This window comes from Theropithecus gelada, chromosome 6, assembly GCF_003255815.1.
Source record: "Theropithecus gelada isolate Dixy chromosome 6, Tgel_1.0, whole genome shotgun sequence".
Classification (NCBI taxonomy): Eukaryota; Metazoa; Chordata; class Mammalia; order Primates; family Cercopithecidae; genus Theropithecus; species Theropithecus gelada.
Genome location: NC_037673.1, coordinates 32,299,440 through 32,321,814, shown reverse-complemented (window position 1 = coordinate 32,321,814; position 22,375 = coordinate 32,299,440). Strand labels below are relative to the sequence as shown.

The 22,375-nt window shown below is 36.9% G+C and overlaps 1 protein-coding gene across 2 annotated transcripts in view; it reads left to right on the top strand.

The window, feature by feature from the left end:
• ZFR (zinc finger RNA binding protein) overlaps positions 1-22,375 on the top strand; it is an 88,653-nt gene that overhangs the window by 48,665 nt on the left and 17,613 nt on the right. Inside the window, exons 11-17 of one of the 2 annotated variants that reach the window (XM_025388047.1) lie at positions 209-354; positions 5,468-5,630; positions 7,223-7,428; positions 8,198-8,348; positions 10,858-10,999; positions 16,374-16,471; positions 17,330-17,425. In XM_025388047.1, coding sequence (XP_025243832.1) covers positions 209-354; positions 5,468-5,630; positions 7,223-7,428; positions 8,198-8,348; positions 10,858-10,999; positions 16,374-16,471; positions 17,330-17,425 — 1,002 coding nt within the window. The remainder of the gene's footprint in view (positions 1-208; positions 355-5,467; positions 5,631-7,222; positions 7,429-8,197; positions 8,349-10,857; positions 11,000-16,373; positions 16,472-17,329; positions 17,426-22,375) is intronic. The other variant, XR_003119839.1, reaches the window with a different exon arrangement.

The following is a 22,375-nucleotide window of genomic DNA, read 5'->3' as shown; positions in this document are numbered from 1 at the left end:
TTTGTTGGTCAGCACTAAGTTATATAATTTTTATTAATGTATTTTGAATCTTTGATTCACCTTAATTATATTGATTTTACTCTGTAGTGAAACTAAAACTGAAACTAAAAGCCTCCATGATTAAAGAATATGTGTAATTGTATGATTAAAATTACACGAAGATTGTTTCGGGGCTGCTATTTTTTTAATATCTTATTTGTATTAATAGAAAAAAGTAAATCCAGATTTGCAAGTAGAAGTAAAGCCTAGTATTCGAGCAAGAAAGATTCAAGAAGAGAAAATGAGGAAGCAAATGCAGAAGGAGGAGTACTGGCGAAGGCGAGAAGAAGAAGAGCGTTGGAGAATGGAAATGAGGTAATACGTTTAACTTTTGATAGCCTCGTAAGTGGTTCAACCTTTCTTAAAAACTTAGCCATTCTGGGGATATGACTCCCATTCAAAGCAATCCAGATTTATTTACTTTCAATTTTCACTCAAGAAAGATCCTAGGTCTGGGAAAGACATACATTAAAATTGTTACTGGCTATACTAATATTTTACTGTGACCTTGGTATTAGAGTTACATGTTTAATTGGCATCTTTTATAAATTAAACATATGAAGAAATATTTCATTTTATAAGTAAGTGCCTCGGTTTCAAACAAGCAAAACAGACATACGTTACCTGATAGAAATATAAGATTTGATAGATTCTACACATTAATAATGTCAATTAAGAAACTTTAGTGGCTATAGGGAAGGAGAATTGAGAAAACATATTTCAAATATTTGTTTTTATATATATATACACATATAAAAAGATATAAAATGAATGTTAAGTTTTATTGAAATATATCTTCTAAACTTATACAGTTACAGAGTTGTGCAACAATCACCACAATCAATTTAAGACAGTTCATCACCCTCAAAAGAAATCACAAACCCATTAACAATAATTCTCCATGTGGCCGGGCGCGGTGGCTCAAGCCTGTAATCCCAGCACTTTGGGAGGCCGAGACGGGCGGATCACGAGGTCAGGAGAGCGAGACCATCCTGGCTAACACAGTGAAACCCCGTCTCTACTAAAAAATACAAAAAAACTAGCCAGGCGAGTTGGCGGGCGCCTGTAGTCCCAGCTACTCGGGAGGCTGAGGCAGGAGAATGGCGTGAACCTGGGAGGCGGAGCTTGCAGTGAGCTGAGATCGTGCCACTGCACTCCAGCCTGGGCGACAGAGCGAGACTCCGTCTCAAAAAAAAATAATAATAATTCTCCATGTGTCCCCCATACCTAGTATCTCCCCCAGCCCCAGCCCTAGACAACCTCTAACCTTTCTGTCTCTGTAGATTTGCCTATTCTGGAGATTTCATATAAATGGAGTCATATTAGGTTAATGCAAAAGTAATCGCGGTTTGTGCCAAATGGCGATTTGAATTAATAAATTCATTTGGTACAAACCGCGATTACTTTTGCATCAGCTTAATGCAGTCTTTTGTGTCTGGCATCGTTCGCTTAGCATAATGTTTTCATGGTTCATCCAGATCGTGGCATGTATCAGTATTCCATTTTCTTTTATGACTAAATGATGCTGAATAATACATCCTTATGTACCACATTTTGTGTTTTTGTTCATTAGTTGATGGACATGCAACTTGTTTCCACATTTTGGCTATTATGAATATTGTCACTGTGAATATTTTTGTACAACTTTTAAAATACAGTTTTAGCAGAAACATACCGTATACATATTTTCATAATCCACTTTTTTCATTTACATATCTTCAACTTTAAAACTAAATTTGGATTTTGTTTTTCATAAGGACATAGTATTTTTTGTGCATATGTAAAATTTTCTTTATAACCAATCCTTGTTGTTATTGTTTAGATATTTAGGTAGTTTCCAGTATTTCCTTATTATAATTATTAATATATTGACCCTCCTTGAGGCAGTTTTTTGTTTCTTTCACCAAGTATGTGAACCTATTGAGGCGATATCAGTGCATACATTATTGTTAGTTGCTGCTGATAATAGAATATTGGAAATAGAAATGTTTGAAGGATACTCACCTGTCTGCCTATACTGGATAGCATAACTCAGTGGTTCTCAGACTTTTTGGTCTCAGGATCCTTTATCCTCAGTTATCAAGGACTCCAAAGAGTCCTTATGTGGGTTGTATCTGTCAAGACTTACTGTATTAAAAATTAAAACTGGCTGGGCACAGTTGCTCATGCCTGTAATCCCAGCATTTTGGGAGGGTGAAGCGGGTGGGTCACCTGAGGTCGGGAGTTCAAGACCAGCCTGACCAACATGGAGAAATTCCCATCTCTACTAAAAATACAAAATTAGCCAGCCGTGATGGTGCATGCCTGTAATCCCAGCTACTCAGGAAGCTGAGGCAGGAGACTCGCTTGAACCCAGGAGGAGGAGGTTGTGGTGAGGCAAGATCACGCCATTGTACTCCAGCCTGGGCAACAAGAGCGAAACTCCATCTCAAAAAAACAAAATTAAAAACTAAGAAATTTAAATATTTATTAATTCATTTTAAAATGACATTTTATTTTTTGAAATATGGTTACATGTATATTTGTTTAAATATTACATGAAATATATTAAATCAAGAAAATACAGTAAAAAAATTAATAACTATTTCTTCCACAGAATAGTGGAAAGAGTTACGCTGTTTTCCATTTTTATACATCTCTTTAATGTCTAGTTTTAGAGAAGGCAGCAAAATTCTCATGTTTGCTTTTGTGTTCATATGTGGTGAATAACACATGTTGCCTCTGGATAATTTCACTGTACACTTTGAGAATGAAAAAGCAAATATGTGTCTTAGTATTTATTATGAAAATATGAAAATAATTTTTTTTTTAAAAAACAGAGTCTCACTCTTGCCCAGGCTGGAGTGCAATGGCACGATCTTGGCTCACTGCACCCTCTACCTCCTGGGTTTAAGTGATTCTCTTGCCTCAGCCTCCCAAGTAGTTGGGATTACAGGCACCTGCCACCACACCTGGCTGATTTTTGCATTTTTAGTAGGGATGGGGTTTCCACCAGGTTGACCAGGCTGGTCTCTAACTCCTAGCCTCAAGTGATCTGCCCGCCTCGGTCTCCCAAAGTGCTGGAATTAACGTGTATGAGCCACCACGCCTGGCCTTATTGTAAAAATAATTTCAACCCCATGGATCTCCTGAAAGGGTCTCAGGGACCACTGGAGCCCTGGATCGCACCTAGAGAACCCCTGCTACAGCTTAATAAAATCTCTACCAACTAAATGTGATAGCCGTTTTGTTTCACTTTGAATTGTTTTCATGCTTGGCTGTTTATACTTCTTTTGTGGTAAATTGCTTGTTTTTTTTCTTACCTGTTGATTTGTACAGGCATTTCTTACATTGTTATTAATCCTTTTTTATGGGTTACCTTTAAATAGTTTTTACTATTATGTATGTGTTGGTTTTGATTTTTATACATTTATCAGTTTTGTCCTTTATGAAGTTTCTGCCTTTGTAACATATTGGAAATTCTCCTCTATAGCTAGATTATACAGTGCTTTCCTCTTTCACCGATAATATCAACTATTTATTAAGCATCCACAATGTGCCAGGAACTGTATTAGGTAGTAAGCACAAATTGGTAAACAATGGATAAAGGTCCCTGCCCTCATTTGACTTAAACGTCGTTAGCAACAACAGTAAACTATTAGAAACTGGAATGAATAGGATTTTCCAGAACCTTTAAGCTATTTTATTCATTTTTTTCCTCAAAACCTAAATAACATAGATAGAAGAATGGTTTCTGTCAGTCCATAGTTGGTTGATCCTAAAAAGCACTGCTGGCTGGGCACGGTGGCTCACTGCCTGTAATCCCAGCACTTCGGGAGGCCAAGGCAGGCAATCACTTGAGCCCAGGAGTTTGAGACCAGCCTAGGCAACGTGACAAGACCCCATCTCTACAAAAAATAGGAAAATTAGCCAGGCATGGTGGTGCACGCCTGTATTCCTATCTGCTTGGGAGGCTGAGGTGGGAGGATCACCTAATCGTGGGAGGTCAAGGCTGTAGAGACCGGTGATCATGCCACTCACTGCACTGGGCAACAGAGTGGGACTCTGCCAATTTAAGAAAGAAAAAAAAAAGCACTGCTTATTCCCAACCTGAGGAAATTGGTAGTTTCTTTAATGGTAGTCAGGAAGCACACTTGTTTCTTTTGTTTTAACAGATTACTTTGTAGTCAGACCTTAACCTAATTGTTAACAGAATTTGCTGTAGACACATGGTTTCCCTTGGGAATTATTGGTATCCTAGTTTGAAGTTGAAAGTGAGGAAAGAACTGGAAGGGCAGAGGGGAGGAGATTGTAAAAAAAAAAAAAAAAAAAAAAAGAATAGATTCTACAAATGTTGGTCAGTAAAGAAGAGGCTATACACTAGCTCCTCACATTCTGAGTTCAGCTCAAAGGTGTTATATTTGGTATGCATAGTATTTTGTAATCTGAACCAGCAATCATGAAGTTTCACAAAAATCCTGGTGACCTCAGCAATACAGCCTGTACAGCAGTCCCCCCTTGTCCAAGGGGGTTACGTTCCAAGACCTCCAGTGGATACCGAAAATCGCAGGTTGTACCAAACCCTGTATATACTATATGTTTTCCATCTGATAACAGTGATAGCTACTAAAGAACTCATAGGCTAGTAGGGTGTATACTGTGTGGATATGCTGGACAAAGGGATGATTCACAGGTGGGATGAAGCCGGACAACACAAGATTTCATCACACTGCTCAAAATGGCACAAGATGTAAAACCTATGAATCGTTTTTTTCTGAAACGTTCTGTTCAATATTTGTATGCCGTGGTTGACCATAAGTAACTGAAACCACAGCGATGAGGATGGTGGGGACTATTGTATTCCCTTATGGCAACAATTAATAGGAGCTGAGTTGCAGCAGCTATTATCTCTAGCCAGAACATGCTCTTTCTATTTTGCCATAATTCCGAACACCCTTAATGTGTCCCCAACAATGAGACTGACTATGATTTGCCATTTATTACTGCCTTGCACTGTTTTTCTTCATAGTAGAGACATAGGAAAGAGCATGTTTCTTTGAGGACATGAAGAAAATTCCCAAATGTGATATGTGCACTTCAGGTCATTTACTCACAGTGTTGGCCTGCCTCCTTTAGGTGGCATTGGGTTTCCAGTTCATACTTAAAGCAGGAGAGAGACTATAAGAAACTGAGGTTTCTGATGCCTGTTCTTTTTACTTTTTCCTCTGGCTGAAATTTTCTTCGGCTTTTCTCTTTGTTCTCTCATGCTCTCTTTTCTCTTTCATTTACTTTGCAATGAAAGCAAACATGGAAAATTAGATACATTTGGGAAGAAATTTTAGCTAGACTGATGTGGGTGGGGTTTTTTATTGCTTTTTATTGTCACTGTTGATGCAAGTTCTTGGGCTGTATTTTTCCTCATATGCTTATAATGTCATTTATGTTTCAGACGTTATGAAGAGGACATGTACTGGAGAAGAATGGAGGAAGAACAGCATCATTGGGATGATCGCCGCCGAATGCCTGATGGAGGTTATCCTCATGGTCCTCCAGGCCCATTAGGCCTTCTGGGAGTCCGACCAGGCATGCCTCCTCAGCCTCAGGGGCCTGCAGTGAGTATCCACATTGGTGATATAAGGAGTGAAAGTTTGACTGGTTCAGCATTAGAAGAAAACAATTTTGGAGGGGCTAATTTTTAGACTTAATACTTGTAATCTTGACAGTTTTTTTGAGACAGAGTCTTGCTGTGTTGCCCAGGCTGGAGTGCAATGGTGTGATCTCGGCTCACTGTATGCAACCTGCACTTCCCAGGTTCAAGCAATTCTCCTGCCTCAACCTCCCAAGTAACTGGGATTACAGGCGCTCACCACCACACCTGGCTAATTTTTGTATTTTTAGTGGAGACAGAGTTTCGCCATGTTGGCCAGGCTGGTCTTGAACTCCTGAGCTCAGGAGATCCATCCACCTGGGCCTCCCAAAATTCTGGGATTACAGGCATGAGCCACTGCACCCAGCTTGATACAAGTTTTTAATGTGATTTAGGATCTTTCCTCCATTTTTCACAGGAAGGAAATATATGTTTCCTGTGTCTTCTGTATAAGGACCTCATAGAATTTCTGGGAATCTTTCTTATTTTCAGTATATGCTAAATGGGAACAGAGCTTTTTATGCCAACTGTTCTTTCACATGAGACTCTTGCCTTTGGTTTTCCTTACATTAGCAGGAACAACTAATTTTTTTTCTTGTTTCTTTTCTTATTTTTCCTCTGGAGTGCAGTGGCATGATCATAGCTCACTGCAGCCTCAGCTTCCCGAGTAGCTGGGACACAGGCATGAGTTGCTATATCTTTCAGGAACAACTGATGTCAAAGGCAACTGCTTTGTCTTTAGAGTTATTCTTACTGGTCTGGGTGCAGTGGCTCATGCCTATAACCCCAGTCTACTTTGGGAAGACCAAGGTGAAAGGATGGCTTGATGCCAGAAGTTCAAGACTAGCCTGGGCAACATGGTGAGACCCAGTGTCTATTTTTAATAAAAAGAAATGTATTCTTATTTTTCCATTACCAGTGGCTTAGAATCTTTTTTTCCTTCTTCCAGTTTTGACCATCTAAAACCTACTACTTCTAAATTGAGTGAAAGATAAGGGATAGATAAAATAGTTTAAGATAAGCCCCAGAGTTGATGTTATTAAGACTATAGGAAAAATCTGCATCTTGAGAGTTTGTGTTGTACAGAAGCTGGGTAAAAGGGACATCTTGTGTAAGTTCAGTCTACCAAAAACAAGATTTGTTTCTCTGTAGAGCAGTTACAAGAAAAAAGTAGACTTCTCTTCTTTAACCTATTCTCATTTATCTTTGCTCAGAGGGTTGACAGTTGTAAGACTTAAACTACTAAAAGCAAAGTTTCAGAATCACTGGTTTTTAAAGTTGAGTAAAGAGCATTTTCATAGCTTTAGGTTTATATGTATTATAATGTTACCTGTTTTGAGGCAAAGGCAAAGTGGGTATACATGCATGCATGCATACATACATATAGTCTTGATGGTATAACTTTCCATAGTTTGCATTTTCGTTTTTACTGAAATGGAAAAAGAAGATAAAACCTTTCTTATTGAGAAGATACAACAAATATGTATAGTTGAAAAATACCATTTGCTTTTGCTCAGGAAACATTTTTTTAAATTGAGCAACTTTGTTTCTCTGCAGCCCTTACGTCGTCCTGACTCATCTGACGACCGTTATGTAATGACAAAACATGCCACCATTTATCCAACTGAAGAAGAGTTACAGGCAGTTCAGAAAATTGTTTCTATTACTGAACGTGCTTTAAAACTGGTTTCAGACAGTTTGTCTGAACATGAGAAGAACAAGAACAAAGAGGGAGATGATAAGAAAGAGGGAGGTAAAGACAGGTGTGTTTTGAAAGTTATTTACCATATCTATAATTTTGTTTTTTCTTATGTGGACTTCTTACATTTGAAATATAGCTTATGACTGATAACTCTGGTGTGAGTTCTATGTATTTTAACCATGCCTGTGTTAGATATTTCATGTATTCAGCTGCTACTTGCAAAAATAGAAATACACAGTTCCACAAACACATGTGGTCTCTAACCTTGTAATTGTACTCATTTTAAGTTTATATAAACTATTTTGAGTATTTCAAAGCAGCCATTATAGTTTTACAGTTGTATTCAGCTGCGATTTTTCTGTTTTGATTTATTTGTTGCTTCTGCCCCACACTCAGTCTTTGTTTTAATAACTATTCCCTTAAAGCACTGACTGTAAAGCATGAGTAAGCCTAAGCTTTAGCAATGTCTGTATATCAAGTTTGCATTATTAGCTGTAGCTTTTTATTTTCCTTTTACCATTTGAAAATATTTTTGTATTACATTAAACATGGCTCTTATTATTCTGACTTGTGAAATAAGAAACAGAAGTGTTAATGTCCATTGCTTTGCAGTTGTCTTTCTGTAAAGAACTTAGCTCTTTTTTTTTTTTTTTTTTAAATCCACATTGCTTAAATGAAGTATAGTTCTAAAAATGCTGGATGTCTTTCTACTGCAGTTGGTGGAAATTTTAATGGTATAAAAGTTATTTCACTTACTATTGTATGTTTACAGAATATTATGCTTCTGGTTAAGCAGAGAAATATCATAATATAATTTTATTTTACTGCAGAGCTTTGAAAGGAGTTTTGCGAGTGGGAGTATTGGCAAAAGGATTACTTCTCCGAGGAGATAGAAATGTCAACCTTGTTTTGCTGTGCTCAGAGAAACCTTCAAAGACATTATTAAGCCGTATTGCAGAAAACCTACCCAAACAGCTTGCTGTAAGTATTATGGAAATGTTAATTTTTACCCCTTGTCTGGTTCAGAAGTTTTTGGCAGGACTGACTGTGCTTCAGTTTAAACCTAAGCCAGCCTTTAAAATTTTGGCTTGACTTTCTGTATTGAGTTTTTTTGTTTGATTGTGCAAACTGATGAAACTATTTTCTACTTCATCTTTTTTAGGTTTTATAGTGATTGTATTTGGCATGAAACCATCTTGCTGATGTATTTAAAAATGTAAAATTGCAGCAAATGCCTTCCTTTTCTTGTTCTTTTTCCAAGACTTGAATCATAAGAAGGCAGTTGTGGCCGGGCGCGGTGGCTCAAGCCTGTAATCCCAGCACTTTGGGAGGCCGAGACGGGCGGATCACGAGGTCAGGAGATCGAGACCATCCTGGCTAACACGGTGAAACCCCGTCTCTATTAAGAAATACAAAAAACTAGCCGGGCGCGGTAGCGGGCGTCTGTAGTCCCAGCTACTCGGGAGGCTGAGGCCGGAGAATGGCGGGAACCCGGGAGGCGGAGCTTGCAGTGAGCTGAGATCCGGCCACTGCACTCCAGCCCGGGCAACAGAGCGAGACTCCGTCTCAAAAAAAAAAAAAAAAAAGAAGGCAGTTGTTAGGACAAAGTGATTTTAAAAATAAAATCCCATGTGTAGCAAGGTTAAATTTTTTAAATTCATGAACCTCTTGTCTATTTGAATGCTTTTAATAAAATATAGTAACTAAAGTAGTCTTTCTGATTTGAATTTCCCCAGTTATATTGTGAATATTTTCAGTTTTCTGCATGTTTATAATGGTAGGAAATACTTCTCTTGTCTCCATCCAGCAAAACATGGCAATGCAAAACTAATAGAATATTTTATTTGGGTCCTACAAAAGCAAACTTTTTGTTAAGCTTAAATTTACAAAAATTTACAAAAATTTTATATAGGCCGGGTGCGGTGGCTCAAGCCTGTAATCCCAGCACTTTGGGAGGCCGAGGCGGGTGGATCACGAGGTCAGGAGATCGAGACTATCCTGGCTAACATGGTGAAACCCCGTCTCTACTAAAAATACAAAAAACTAGCTGGGCGTGGTGGCGGGCGCCTGTAGTCTCAGCTACTTGGGAGGCTGAGGCCGGAGAATGGCGTGAACCCGGGAGGCGGAGCTTGCAGTGAGCCGAGATCACGCCACTGCACTCCAGTCTGGGAGACACAGCGAGACTCCGTCTCAAAAAAAAAAAAATTTTATATATTAGCCTTGTCAGAATGAGATTTAAAGTAGTGATTCCTTTAATAATTGAGGGTATAAAACTTGCAATTTAATGAAGCATTCTAAATTCAAGGAATCAGATTTCATTGGTAATGTGGGTTCTGCAGTAGTGAATTACAACAGTACCTTACTGTAGCAGAGCAGCCTATGACAAAAGGGACAGTGAAGCACACTATTAAACTTAAAACTCTGACAACTCTGGCACTTGCTGTTGCTTGTTTTATATTACTATTATTCCAGATGGGAAATTTTTTATTGTAGATGAGTCTTTTTTTAAATTATCAGGAGCCAGCAGAATTGGCTTTGTTGTGTGTTACTTCGTACTCCTGTTGAGGCTGCTAGGGCAATGAAGGGGGAAAAGAAAAGGTTTGGAGGCCTTGGAAGAATCATAGAATTTGCGATAAACATCTTGATCCTAATTGTGGTGCTTAGTAAAATTGCAAACCAGGGAATATATCATAACTAAATAACTAACAGCCAGTTAAGCTAGAAGTGAAATACTCTTCAAGTGGATAAGCAAGTGAACTAAAATTAATTTATAGTTAATACTTACATAATACTATATTAAGTGCTTTATATAGTTGATTCATTTAATCTTCCAGCCACCCTATAGGTTAGGTACAATTATTTTCTCCATCTTACAGAAATAGATGCAGGGTAGTTAAATAATTTGTCTGTCATCGCATCACTGGTAAACTATTAGAACTAGGATTTAAACCTAGATACTATACTGTAAATACTGTATGTAGTTTTTGTAGAGTCTTCATTTGTTCATATAAAACGGAGCTTATGTGTCTACCAAATTACAGCAAATCCTGGTTTTTCTGGATATTGACTGAGACTTTCTGCTCCCTGATAAAATGAGGATTTCACAGAAAATGTACAATATGGCAATAGTTAAATTGTAGCTTCTTTTAAGGTCAGGTAGCTATTTTAGCTTCATTCAAATTATGCAAATATGTTATAAATATGACAGTGTTGCTTTTATCCAAGAATTTATCATCTAAGACATACGTATGTACAAATAACTCACAATACAAACAATGGTAAATATTCAACACAGCATTCTGAAAGTTGAAAGTAAGACTAATAATACTGGCATGTATGGCAGGGCTTCCTAGAAGGAGCAGTATATGATCTAGTCCTCATATAGAATGGTTAGGCTAGTGAGAGAGTGAAAGAGCCATAATGAAACTGCTTTTGTTTGTTAATACAACAGATCCAATCCAATTTGTTTCTTATAATCTTCATTACACAGGTTATAAGCCCTGAGAAGTATGACATAAAATGTGCTGTATCTGAAGCGGCAATAATTTTGAATTCATGTGTGGAACCCAAAATGCAAGTCACTATCACCCTGACATCTCCAATTATTCGAGAAGAGAACATGAGGGAAGGAGGTTGGAAAGCCATTAAATTTTTTACTTTCTATTAACTTTTTTTTTAATTTATCTACTCTTTAAGATGGTATTAAGCCCTAGAAGGCAACATGCTGGCATTACATGTGAATTTGATAGATTTGACTTATTTAGCAACCGGTTTTGCCTAAGTTAATTTCCCACAGAGTAAATGCTCTTTTTAGTGATGTATTTTTATATAAAACACTATGGTATGATTGATTTTCTTGATTTCTTTCTTTTCTTGCTAACCTCAGATTTCTGGAAAAAAACTTCAAAATTATTTTTACTGGCATAGTCAGTGCATGAAAAAATGGTTTTAAAATGTTGCTAGTGACTAGGGGGACACAACTTTAACTTGGCATTAAGAAGTTTTTGCTCTTGCCTTGTCTTACAAAAAAGACAAGAGTTTTCACAAACAAAATTGGCTAAGTATTCATAACACATGTTTTTAAGAGGCATTTTTAGATATGTGATAGTGGATTTGGCTTGTCCTGTGGTAAATATTTCTAGTTCTCTGAGGTTGCTCTTTGGCTTGGAGCGCTTTCATAAATGCAGAACATCCTAATGCAGGAGGATTTGGACATTTGACCCTAATATCACACTTGAGATACTGAAAAATAAACTGTAAATGTAGATAGTGAGTCACAGCACAATTCAGGGTTTTTAAACTTAATTTACAACTATAGAATATGAAATCCTGCTGGTGCCAGCAATGTTGCTTTAGGGACTATTCTGTAACATTTTCAGAGCTTCAAAAGCTTTTAAGCTGAAAAGCATGATCAGTGTCTGCAGTATGTTGGTTCTGTTGTTTTATGGGTCAGATAAAATTTACTTTGTTTCCTTTCATGTTTTTATACATCTTGTTGAGTATGGAGTAACAGTCTACACTAATATTTCTTTGTGATACAGGTTGAGGAGGAAGAGGGTACTACATACTTAATATTAAAATTAATTTGTATAAAATAGCATCAGTAGTCTCTCAATTACTGTTTCTTTAAATTTGTTTTCTTAGAGCAATTTTTTTAAGACACTGGGCTTTTCACAACCCAGGAAAAGAACATTTTACCAAAAATGCCATTGGGAGATGTCTAATTTTACATACTTTGCATGTATACCATAATCAGATGATATTTATATCTTAAGCTTTGCATCTTAAATGAGTTTTGTGTAAAGGATTTTCTTATGTGAACATGAGTTTCTACTCAAGGTCTGGCCATGGGTGTCGCTGGAGAGACAGTTCCTGAGTCAATCTGGTCAGGTCATATACAGCATATGGGATTTGATAAAACTAATATGACATATTATAAATGTTTCTATATTTAGTGTTAAATTATAACCATTTAACTTTATTTCAGAATACATTTTGTTCAGTTATATTTATACTTAATTAAATTTGTACAGTATCAAGCCATTTTATGTTGTAAAAGTCTAAAGTGAATAGTATCATATTTGCAGTAAATTATTTGATAACCTATCCCTTCTAAAGGAAACAAAATTATATTTTTGTCTGACCCAGACTTGAGTTAGAATTATTGTTCTGAATTTCGTAAATATGACGAGGAAAATGGTCAGTCCAAAATGGAGAGATTTTGCTTCAAGACACTGAGCTGAAAAGTTGGATGTGTCAAAGTGTAGAAACATTGATAGTGTTCCTTGCTGCAGATAACTGCAGTAAACCATGTCTTTAGCTTCATTATGAAGATTGCTTCTTTCTTGCTGCAGAATAACGGTATGTATTCTCTCTCACTGCAGCTCCCAATGCTCTGTGTCTTAAAATCATTTAAAGCCTATAGCTTGCTTTGGGGAGTTAGTACAGGGGTTAAGGAAGGCTTTGCCGGAAGAACAATTGTGAATCATGAGAGTTACTACTTGCGCATTGTGTGGTAGCTTCTTTAATGCATAATGGTCCTTTTTAATACCAAAAATTATTTAATAAAGGAAATGATTACATTGTCCAAATAACTGTTAAACGCATGACAGATCTGTTTTATGATACTGTGTTTGACAGTTAAACATTAAGTAAACATTTAATTGACTTTAAGCTTGAAATGTTCAGAATGCTCTAACCCTTGCTACAGAATCTTTTCTGCAGCAAGTTAAGTATTGTGTGTGTTTTTTCCCACCTGTAGCTTATCAGGCCCGGTCCAAAGCCTTCTAACAGAGGGGATTGATCCTGTCAGGGGTTGCTGCCAAGACATCGGAAGGATTTTTGACCAAGGTTTTCAAAAGCTCAGTGTCACATCTGCCATTTGATAAAGGAGGGATTTTGGATGCAGAGCCTGGCATTTATTGTCCTTTGTGTGACTGTTTTGTTTGTTTTGTCTTCGTCTCTTCTAGAATTGAGCAGTGTTCACACTAGTTTTTAAATGGTTGAGTGGGTTATATATTTTACATGACCATGTTAATTTGAATTAATATATTCCCATTAACATTTAATCATAAAATAGTGTGGACACAGCATGTCTTCTAATTGGTGATTAACCCCTTAAAATCTGTGAAATACATTCATGTAGAACAAGAATTAGCATTTTGTTTTTATAAATTAACTGGTTTTTGTTTTGCTTTGTTAACTGGGTGTTAGGCAACAAATATGATTTTAGCAGAATATATCTAAGGGGTTAATCTACTTGAAATAGAAAATGGGTACAAAAATCCACACTAAATTTAACAAAAATTTTCTACTTATAGCTGTATTTTGTTTTTAAATTGCAATAGGTATTAGCTGGGCGTGGTGGCAGGCGCCTGTAATCCCAGCTACTCGAGAGGCTGAGGCAGGAGAATTGCTTGAACCCGGGAGGTGTAGATTGCAGTGAGCCGAGATCATGCCATTGCACTCTGGCCTGGGCGACAAGAGTGAAACTCCATCTCAAAGAAAAAAAAAAATTGCAATAGGTGTCTTGGCATCTTTGAATTTATATCATGGATTAAAATTTCCAAAGTTATGAATGCTTATGTGCAAAACAAAATTTTCTTGCATATTGGAGGAAATAAAATTGTGAATTAACATTAGAAATTTAGAAACATTTTAGAAAGAGATTGCACATTGTCACCTATTTGTATTCTAGCTTTAGCAAATGTAAGTAAATAAGGGACATAGAAAGAGGTCCTTTAGCATGTTATGCTACTGCTTTGGGGAAGTCAGCTTTTTCTTTTTTGTGTGTGAGGGATTTTGTTTTGTGTTGCTTTGTTTTGTTTTGTTTTTGAGACAGTTGCTCTGTCACCCAGGCTGGAGTGCAGCAGTACAATCTCGGCTCACTGCAACCTCCACCTCCCAGATTCAAGCAATTCTCATGCCTCAGCCTCCCAAGTAGCTGAATAGCTGGGACCACAGGCACATGCCATCACGCCCAGCTAATTTTTGTATTTTTGAGTAGAGATGGAGTTTCACCATGTTGGCCAGACTAGTCTCGAACTCCTGACCTCAGATGATCCACTTGCCTCAGCCTCCTAAAGTGCTAGGATTACAGGTGTGAGCCACTGCGCCTGGCCTTTTTTTCTTTTTTAAAACTTCATAGTTAGCTGTGCTTTCTTGTGTCCCTTTTCCTTATCTATTCCTAACAGACTAGTTCATTTCTTATGTTCAGGTTATTTCTAGGTTCAATAGTTGGTCTTACAAGTTTTGAAAGTACTAATATTTTTGTCTTGATAGCTTCTTTTTAGCACCAAATTCCTCTTTTAGTGTTTATTCTCAAAATGCCACACAGTTTTCCTTGATTATCTGTAAGTCTTTCCTCTAAATATATCTTCTGAAAAATCTGTGGACACAGATTTTCATCTGATTACTTGAGGAGTAAAAAACTAAGAAAAAGAAACCTTAGAGAATGGAATTCTGTCAGTTTCAAAATACGTTTTTTATATGTAATCTACTCAAAATAAGAACAAGTTATCTTTTAAGATACCTGAATGCTTATAATGAGGTATGAGTAACTTGACCAGAACTGCAACTAGTACTCTTAAGATAATTCACTTTTTCTTACTTTTATCATGCAGTTTTTCTTTTGTCCATATTCGTTTTATATACTCAATTATTAAACTGTATTCTAAATGCCTCATAATTTCCAAAGGACTATTATATTTAATAGATAATATAATTTTTCTATACTGAGAAAATATTCATACTATTTAAATCACTGAGAGCTGTGAGTTAGATTGGAATAATTGCCATTTGCTTATTAATAGCTTGATTAGCAGATTTGCTGTTAATATACACATTTTACAGATGTTTAGATGGATATAAAGATAGCCCTTTGTCTACTTTTATGAATGACTTATTAATGTAAAGTTAACTTCTTGTCCTGGTTTAGTTTCATATATTCTCAAGTTTTGTGTAGCTCATTTATGTTTTAATTAGCTTAAAGACCCTACACATCTATCATCACAGGATGCTGTTTGTTGCATCTTTTCCACTCTTAATTCTGTTTAACCATGCTAGTTCCTATTCCCTGTTCTGCTTGCCTATTGTTTCTCTTCTATCATTTTTTGAAATACTTTATGGGAACTTTAAATTTTAAAGGGCATTTCATACTCTGATAACTAAAATTTTCCTGTGGAAGGGAGAGCGTTAAACTTTTAGAAATGCCTGTTTTGGGCCGGGCGCAGTGGCTCACGCCTGTAATCCTAGCACTTTTGGGAGGCCGAGGCGGGCGGATCACTTGAGGTCAGGAGTTAAAAAACAGCCTGGCCAACATGGTGAAACCTCGTCTCTATTAAAAATACAAAAAATTAGCCGGGCGTGGTGGTGCATACCTGTAGCCCAGCTACTTGGGAGGCTGAGACAGGAGAATCGCTTGAACCCAGGAGGCAGAGATTGCAATGATCTGAGATCGTGCACTCCAGCCTGGGCAACAGAGCGACACTCTTTTTCAAAAAAAAAAAAAAAAAAAAAAGAAATGCCTGTTTTGGGTTCTTCCTTTTTTTCTGTAACTACAACTATTAAGCATTCTATATTTATCATCAGTTCTTTGTTATATTAGCTCCGGAATAACTTAGGACCATTTAGAGTACTGAACAAACTCAGTAGTTTATTGTACATTCTCATTTATTAAGGTGGATTTTTGTGTTCCCTCTTGTCTTGTTGTCTTTGTGCTAGTGCACTGTGTCCAGTAATCTTCCCTTCAGTTTTCGTTTTGGTGGGTAGGGTTTATATTTCCAGAAAATGTTTATTATATTACTAAATTAAGAGTTTAAGTTAACCTTTCTTTTGTTCCTCATACTGGATTATGTAAATTTGTTGAAAATATCTCCGTGGGTATATTAAAGTGCTGACAAGCTCTCAAATGGCTCATGTGACACTGATGCTACCTTAAGGAAGTGTCTTGCTCACCTGGTCAAACACCCATTCCTCACTGCATTTTGCCAATTCAATCCATTTTAGATGTAACCTCGGGTATGGTGAAAGACCCACCGGACGTCTTGGACAGGCAAAAATGCCTTGACGCTCTGGCTGCTCTACGCCACGCTAAGTGGTTCCAGGTTCGGAACATCATTTTACTTTTTTCTTGTAGCCTTATGAGAGAGTAGTTCAGTACAACATGTTTAACTGTGCTTAAACATTTCAAAAGACTGCCCAAGCGATACTATTTTAAATATCAGAAAATATGTTAACATAGAAAGCTGGGTATGATGATCTGCATATTGCAGTTATTATTAATTTGACAATGAACCTAGGTTTGGGGAATGTTTTGTAGTTGGGGTTTTTTTATTTTTTATTTTTAGTGGCTATATTTAAAGTTGACTTGTTTAGGAACATCACATGTTTGTGTATATATATTATATTCCATAAGGCTGCAGATTAACTTTGCTTTAAATAATGGAATATGTGTTTAAAGCTTTGTGTATAGTTTTAAGATTTTTTTCCCCCTCTTTCTCTAAGTTAATAAGTGTAGGGAGTGAAAGGTGAGGAAGCAGCTGTTTGGTTTAGTGACTTTGCAGTCATGCAAAGGCACAGAAGGGAAACCAAACAGATTTCCTTAACCTTTCAGTCCCTAGACAAACTTTTTAGCTCTTTACTTTTTCTTTTATTTCTCATGTAGGCAGACTTTTTTTTTTTAAGTTTACTGTTTTAAATGAACACAGGTCAAGGTTCACAGGGGATCAAGAAATATTATTCTTGTATAATCTGTTTACTTTGACCTAAATACCAGCTTTTAAATACTAACCCTGGCATAAAATACTGCTGTAAATGGCAGCTCATTGAACCCAATTTTAAGTGTGATTGTTTTTGTTTTTATCTGAGCTTCCATTGAACGGTGGTATTTTAACTTTTTTTCATCAAGGGATATATTCAGTATTTCTAAGATTAATTCAATTGGTTTTTGTGTTGCTCTCAAGGCTAGAGCTAATGGTCTGCAGTCCTGTGTGATTATCATACGCATTCTTCGAGACCTCTGTCAGCGAGTTCCAACTTGGTCTGATTTTCCAAGCTGGGTAAGTAGTATGTAACTGTATAGTATAAAAACATATAGGAAATAATTCTGCAGTTTTTATCCTCTCAGTTTACATATGATTATCAGCCTTATTTGCATTTACTAAATATAGTTTTTCTCTTCAGATGAAAAGTCCTGGGGGAGTCTTAGAATGTTTAATTTTCTCAAATGTGATAAAGATTTTCATTGATGCTTCTTTTTGTGTGTTTTTTCTTTTTGCCATTTTCACAGTATTTTTAAAAAATATTACAGCATTTATTAGTTGGTTTTTACATATAATACACAAATGTATAAAGAAGACTGAAAAACTTAATTATCTTATGCAGGGACATTTTTTAAAATAGTTTATGTGGTTGGGAACTGTAAAAATTCAGAAATATATATAATTCAAAAATAATACAAAAAAATAGGAAATTCAGTAACACAGAAAGCTACAAAATAACCAAAAACCTTATTTAAAGGCAGATTATCTTAATCTCCTGTGATTTCTTCTAGGAGAAAAAAATTATACCTATTACAGTATATATTTCTATCTTTATGTACATTACTTTTAGAAACTCTGATTCCTGAAGAGCAAGAATTCAGATAGGGATTCATTAAAAAAAAAAAAAACAACCTATTGACTCCATAGTTGAATTAATGAGAGTGAATAGGCAAGATTACCTTAGTTCTCTCTCTCTTTTTTTTTTTAATCTCTTTTAACACAAGCATGGCCTTGCTATCACAGTTTAAAACTGTAGTTCAAAACTTTTAACAAAGCTCATCTTAGAGTTCTTTGAAAAGGCAGTCACATCTACTACATTCTTTCTATGGACATGCCATATTTTATTTAACTTATATTCATTTGATAGACATTTGGGTTTACAATCTTTTGCTATTAAATCCTTATTATACCTCATTGTATATATTGTCAAGCTTTTGAGGGCGAAATAAATTGCTAGGGCTGAAATTTCAAGGTCAAAGAACATGTACTAATTCTTCACCAAAAGGTTGGGTCATTGAAAATTTCAAAAAACTATTAGACTGATTATATTCTTTACACTCTCATAGGTCTGGGATATTATCACACTTCTTAGTTAACAATATGATAGGCAAAATATGGTGTTCGCCAAGCACAGTGGCACACGCCTGTAATCCCAACACTTTGGGAGGCCGAGTCGGGTGGATCACTGAGGTCAGGAGTTCAAGACTAGCCTGACCAACATAGTGAAACCCCATCTCTACTAATAATACAATTAGCTGGGCGTGGTGGCGGGTGCCTGTAATCCCAGCTACTCGGGAGGCTGAGGCAGGAGAATTGCTTGAACTCAAAGGGCAGAGGTTGCAGTGAGCCGAGGTCGCACCACTGCACTCCAGCCTGGGCGACAGAGTCTCAAAAAAAAAACTAATTTAAAAACTATGGATAGATAGATCAAAGATCAACCAGTCGTGGTCTAGTGGCTCATGCTTGTAATCCCATTATTTGAGAGGCTCGAGGCAGGAGGATCACTTGAGTCCAGGAGTTGGAGACCAGCCTGGACAACAGGGTAAAACCCTTTCTCTAGAAAAGATGCAAAAATTAGCCAGGCATGGTGGCATGTGCTTGTGGTTTCAGCTACTGGAGAGACTGAAGTGGGAAGATCTGTTGAGCCCAGGTCAAGTCTACAGTGAGCCATGACTGGGTGAGGGCACTCCAGCCTGGGTGACAGAATGAGACCTTATCTCTTTTTTTTTTTTCTTTGAGACATATCTACAAATGATATTTTGCCTTTCCAATACTTTTTTTTCTATTTTAATTAAAAAATAATTCTAGAGTAACAAATACGGAATAAAAGAAATACTGCTTGACATGTATGGTATGTTCCTGATTGTACTGAAAATGTTCTGGTCTATAAAGTATATTAAGCATAACGGTATATAGCCTTTTATTTGAGATATTTACTTGTCATGTTGAATTATCAGTCTTTTTCCAGTTTAAGTAAGTTTTGAATCAGTAAAGGAAGTTGAACTTTTATCACACAATTTTTTAAGTCTTATTAACATGAATGTATAGTTTTTCTCCTTCAACCTGTTAATACTGTGTAAATAGATTTCTTCATATTGAGCTACCTTTGCATTCTGGGAATGAGTCTTCATACATATGAGAAAAGTGTTTTAGTTTGTTTAGGAATTTCTCAGTGACATGAAATAAATATTTTAGGTTTTGTCTCTGTGCTCTTTGTCAAATTTAGAAGCAGTGATCATTAACTCTGTAAAAATAATTTAGAAGCTTTTCTTTAAACTCTGAAGCAGTTTTAGTAGCATCAAAACTTTGTTTCTTGAAAGTTTATAAAAATTGATATGACATCATCACTTCCCAATTCCTTTTAAGGGAATAGTGTTTTCTCAATTTCTTCTATTGTAATTAGTCTCTCTCTTGTGGTTAATTTTGGCAATTTATATTTCCCTTAAAAAAATCAACCCATTCAATAGTGTTACACTATTTTAGGATTTTTTTAAATGTTTTTGTATCTTTATTCTTTCTCTCTCTCTTTCTCTCTCTGGTTTGTTTTTGTTTTTTTGTTTGTTTTTTGCTTGTTTGTTTGCTTTTAATTCTTCTTTGTGTCATTGATTAGACTAGCCAGTAAAGCATTTGCCAGATGGGAGCAAAATTACAATGTGGGTGTTTTAGTATTTAGGGGTTTGGAATTTATTCGATTCTTAATAGATTTTAAATACAGTAATTTGTAGGCATTGTATAGCTTCAAATTTGTTTATTTATTTTATTTATTTTTGAAATGGAGTCTCTCGCTCCCAGCCTGGAGTACAGCGGTGCTTTCTTGGCTCAATGCAACCTCCACCTCCCGAGTTCAAGCGATTCTCCTGCCTCAGCCTCCCACATAGCTGGGATTACAGGCATGCACCACCACGCCTGGCTGATGGTATTTTTAGTAGAGACGAGGTTTCACCATGTTGGCCAGGGTAGTGTAGAACTCCTGACCTCGAGTGATCTGCCCGCCTCGGCCTCCCAAGGTGCTGGGGTTACAGGCGTGAGCCACCGCGCCTGTCCCAAATTTTAAAAATGTATGGAAATACAAGCATTGTACGTCATCATCCTGCTTCCTGCTTTCTTAGACTTTGGTTCCCTCTACCCACCCAGGGTGTCCTTGAAGCTATCTCTGTTGTTGTAAGTCCACGTTTTGTTACTTGTATGAATAGACTCTCAAGACCACTGCGTCTGGGCCACTCTTGGTGTCTGGATTTTCAGCACTGCAGATTGGTCCTACCCAGGCCTTCTTTGAGTCACCCATGCACTTCACAGGGTGTTTTCTTCTTTGAGGGTGGAAAGCCATAAGAACTGAGAAGACAAGAGAATGCACAGGTCGAAGGAATTGAAGGAGCATTGACCATGGCAGGGGAAATGATTGTGAAGAAAGTCAAAAGTGAAAAAAGCTGCTGGCTGATCTTTGAAATCATTTACATATAACAACAAATACATTAGTATTTTGGTACTTTTTAAAAACACCAAAATGTCAGTATTTTGACATTTAAAATTCGCTGCTCGTATTGTATTCTTTAGGCAGTGCTTTATCTGTTTTACTGCTTTTTTGTCTCCTCAAGATCAGCTCTATTGTAATCCTCATTAATAATTTATTACTTTATGAGTTTATCTTTCTATATTTATTTTCCTCAGGATTTTCTGTTATTATTTTACAAACTTCTTGAGTTGGATGCTTGATTCACTGATGTATTCTGTAGTTATAGAGGTTTTAAAGCTGCAATTTAAAGATGAACACAAAGTTTTGGCTGTATAGGTAATGCTTTGTAATTTGTTTTCATACTATCTTTAAGCCAACAGTAGTTTTGAGGGAATTTTATTTTCCCACCCTCTCCCTGAGACAGAGTGTTGCTCTGTCTCCCATGCTGGAGTGCAGTGGCTCGACCTCAGCTCACTGCAGCCTCCACTTGCCGGGTTCAAACAATTCTCCTGTCTTAGCATCCTGAGTAGCTGGGATTACAGGCATGCACCACCACACCCGGCTAATTTTTGTATTTTTTAAGTAGAGATGGGGTTTCACCATGTTGGCCAGGCTGGTCTTGAACTCCTCACCTCATGATCTGCCTGCCTCAGCCTCCCAAAGTGCTGGGATTACAGGCGTGAGCCACGGCGCCCAGCCCAGGGAATTTTTATATTCTGCTTGGTTGAAGGAGGTTTGCTTTTGTTTTTGTAAATAATATCTAGTTTTTATGGCATTGTGATTCAAGAAATGTAGTCTGCTATTTGCAATTTTTTTAATTTAACGTGTTTTTTTTGTTGCCTAATATATGTTCAATTTTTATAAATTATGGTTATTTAAGAGATCTGCTCTCAACAAGGTATAATGTATACCTCTTAATTTTTGAACTTCATCAGTCATTTTGTTCCTTTTTTTTTTTTTTTTTTTTTTTTTTTTTTTGAGACCGAGTCTCACTGTGTCTAGAGTACAGAGGTACGATCTCAACTCACTGCAACCTCCATCTCCTGGGTTCAAGCGATTTTCCTGCCTCAGCCTTTCGAGTACCTGGGATTACAAGGGCGCACCACCATGTCTAGATAATTTTTGTATTTTTAGTAGAGACGGGGTTTCACCATGTTGGCCAGGTTGGTCTCAAACTCTTGACTTCAAGTGATCTGCTCCCCTCGGCCTCCCAAAGTGCTTGGATTATAGGTGTGAGCCACTGTGCCCAGCCCTCAACTTCTTACTGAGTAAGCTGAGGGTGAGGAAGGAAGGTTGTTGTTGCTGTCTCCAGTGGCAGAGATGGAAGATAACACCCGTGTAAGTGGATCTGTGCAGTTCAAACTCAAGGGTCACCAAATAGAGTCCCACATATCTCCTGCCGTCACACATAACAACAGCCTCCCCGACACTAAAGTAGTATGTTTGTTACAATTAATGAACCTACATTGACCTGTGACTATCACCCAGAGTCCCTACAGAATAGATTTTTATCT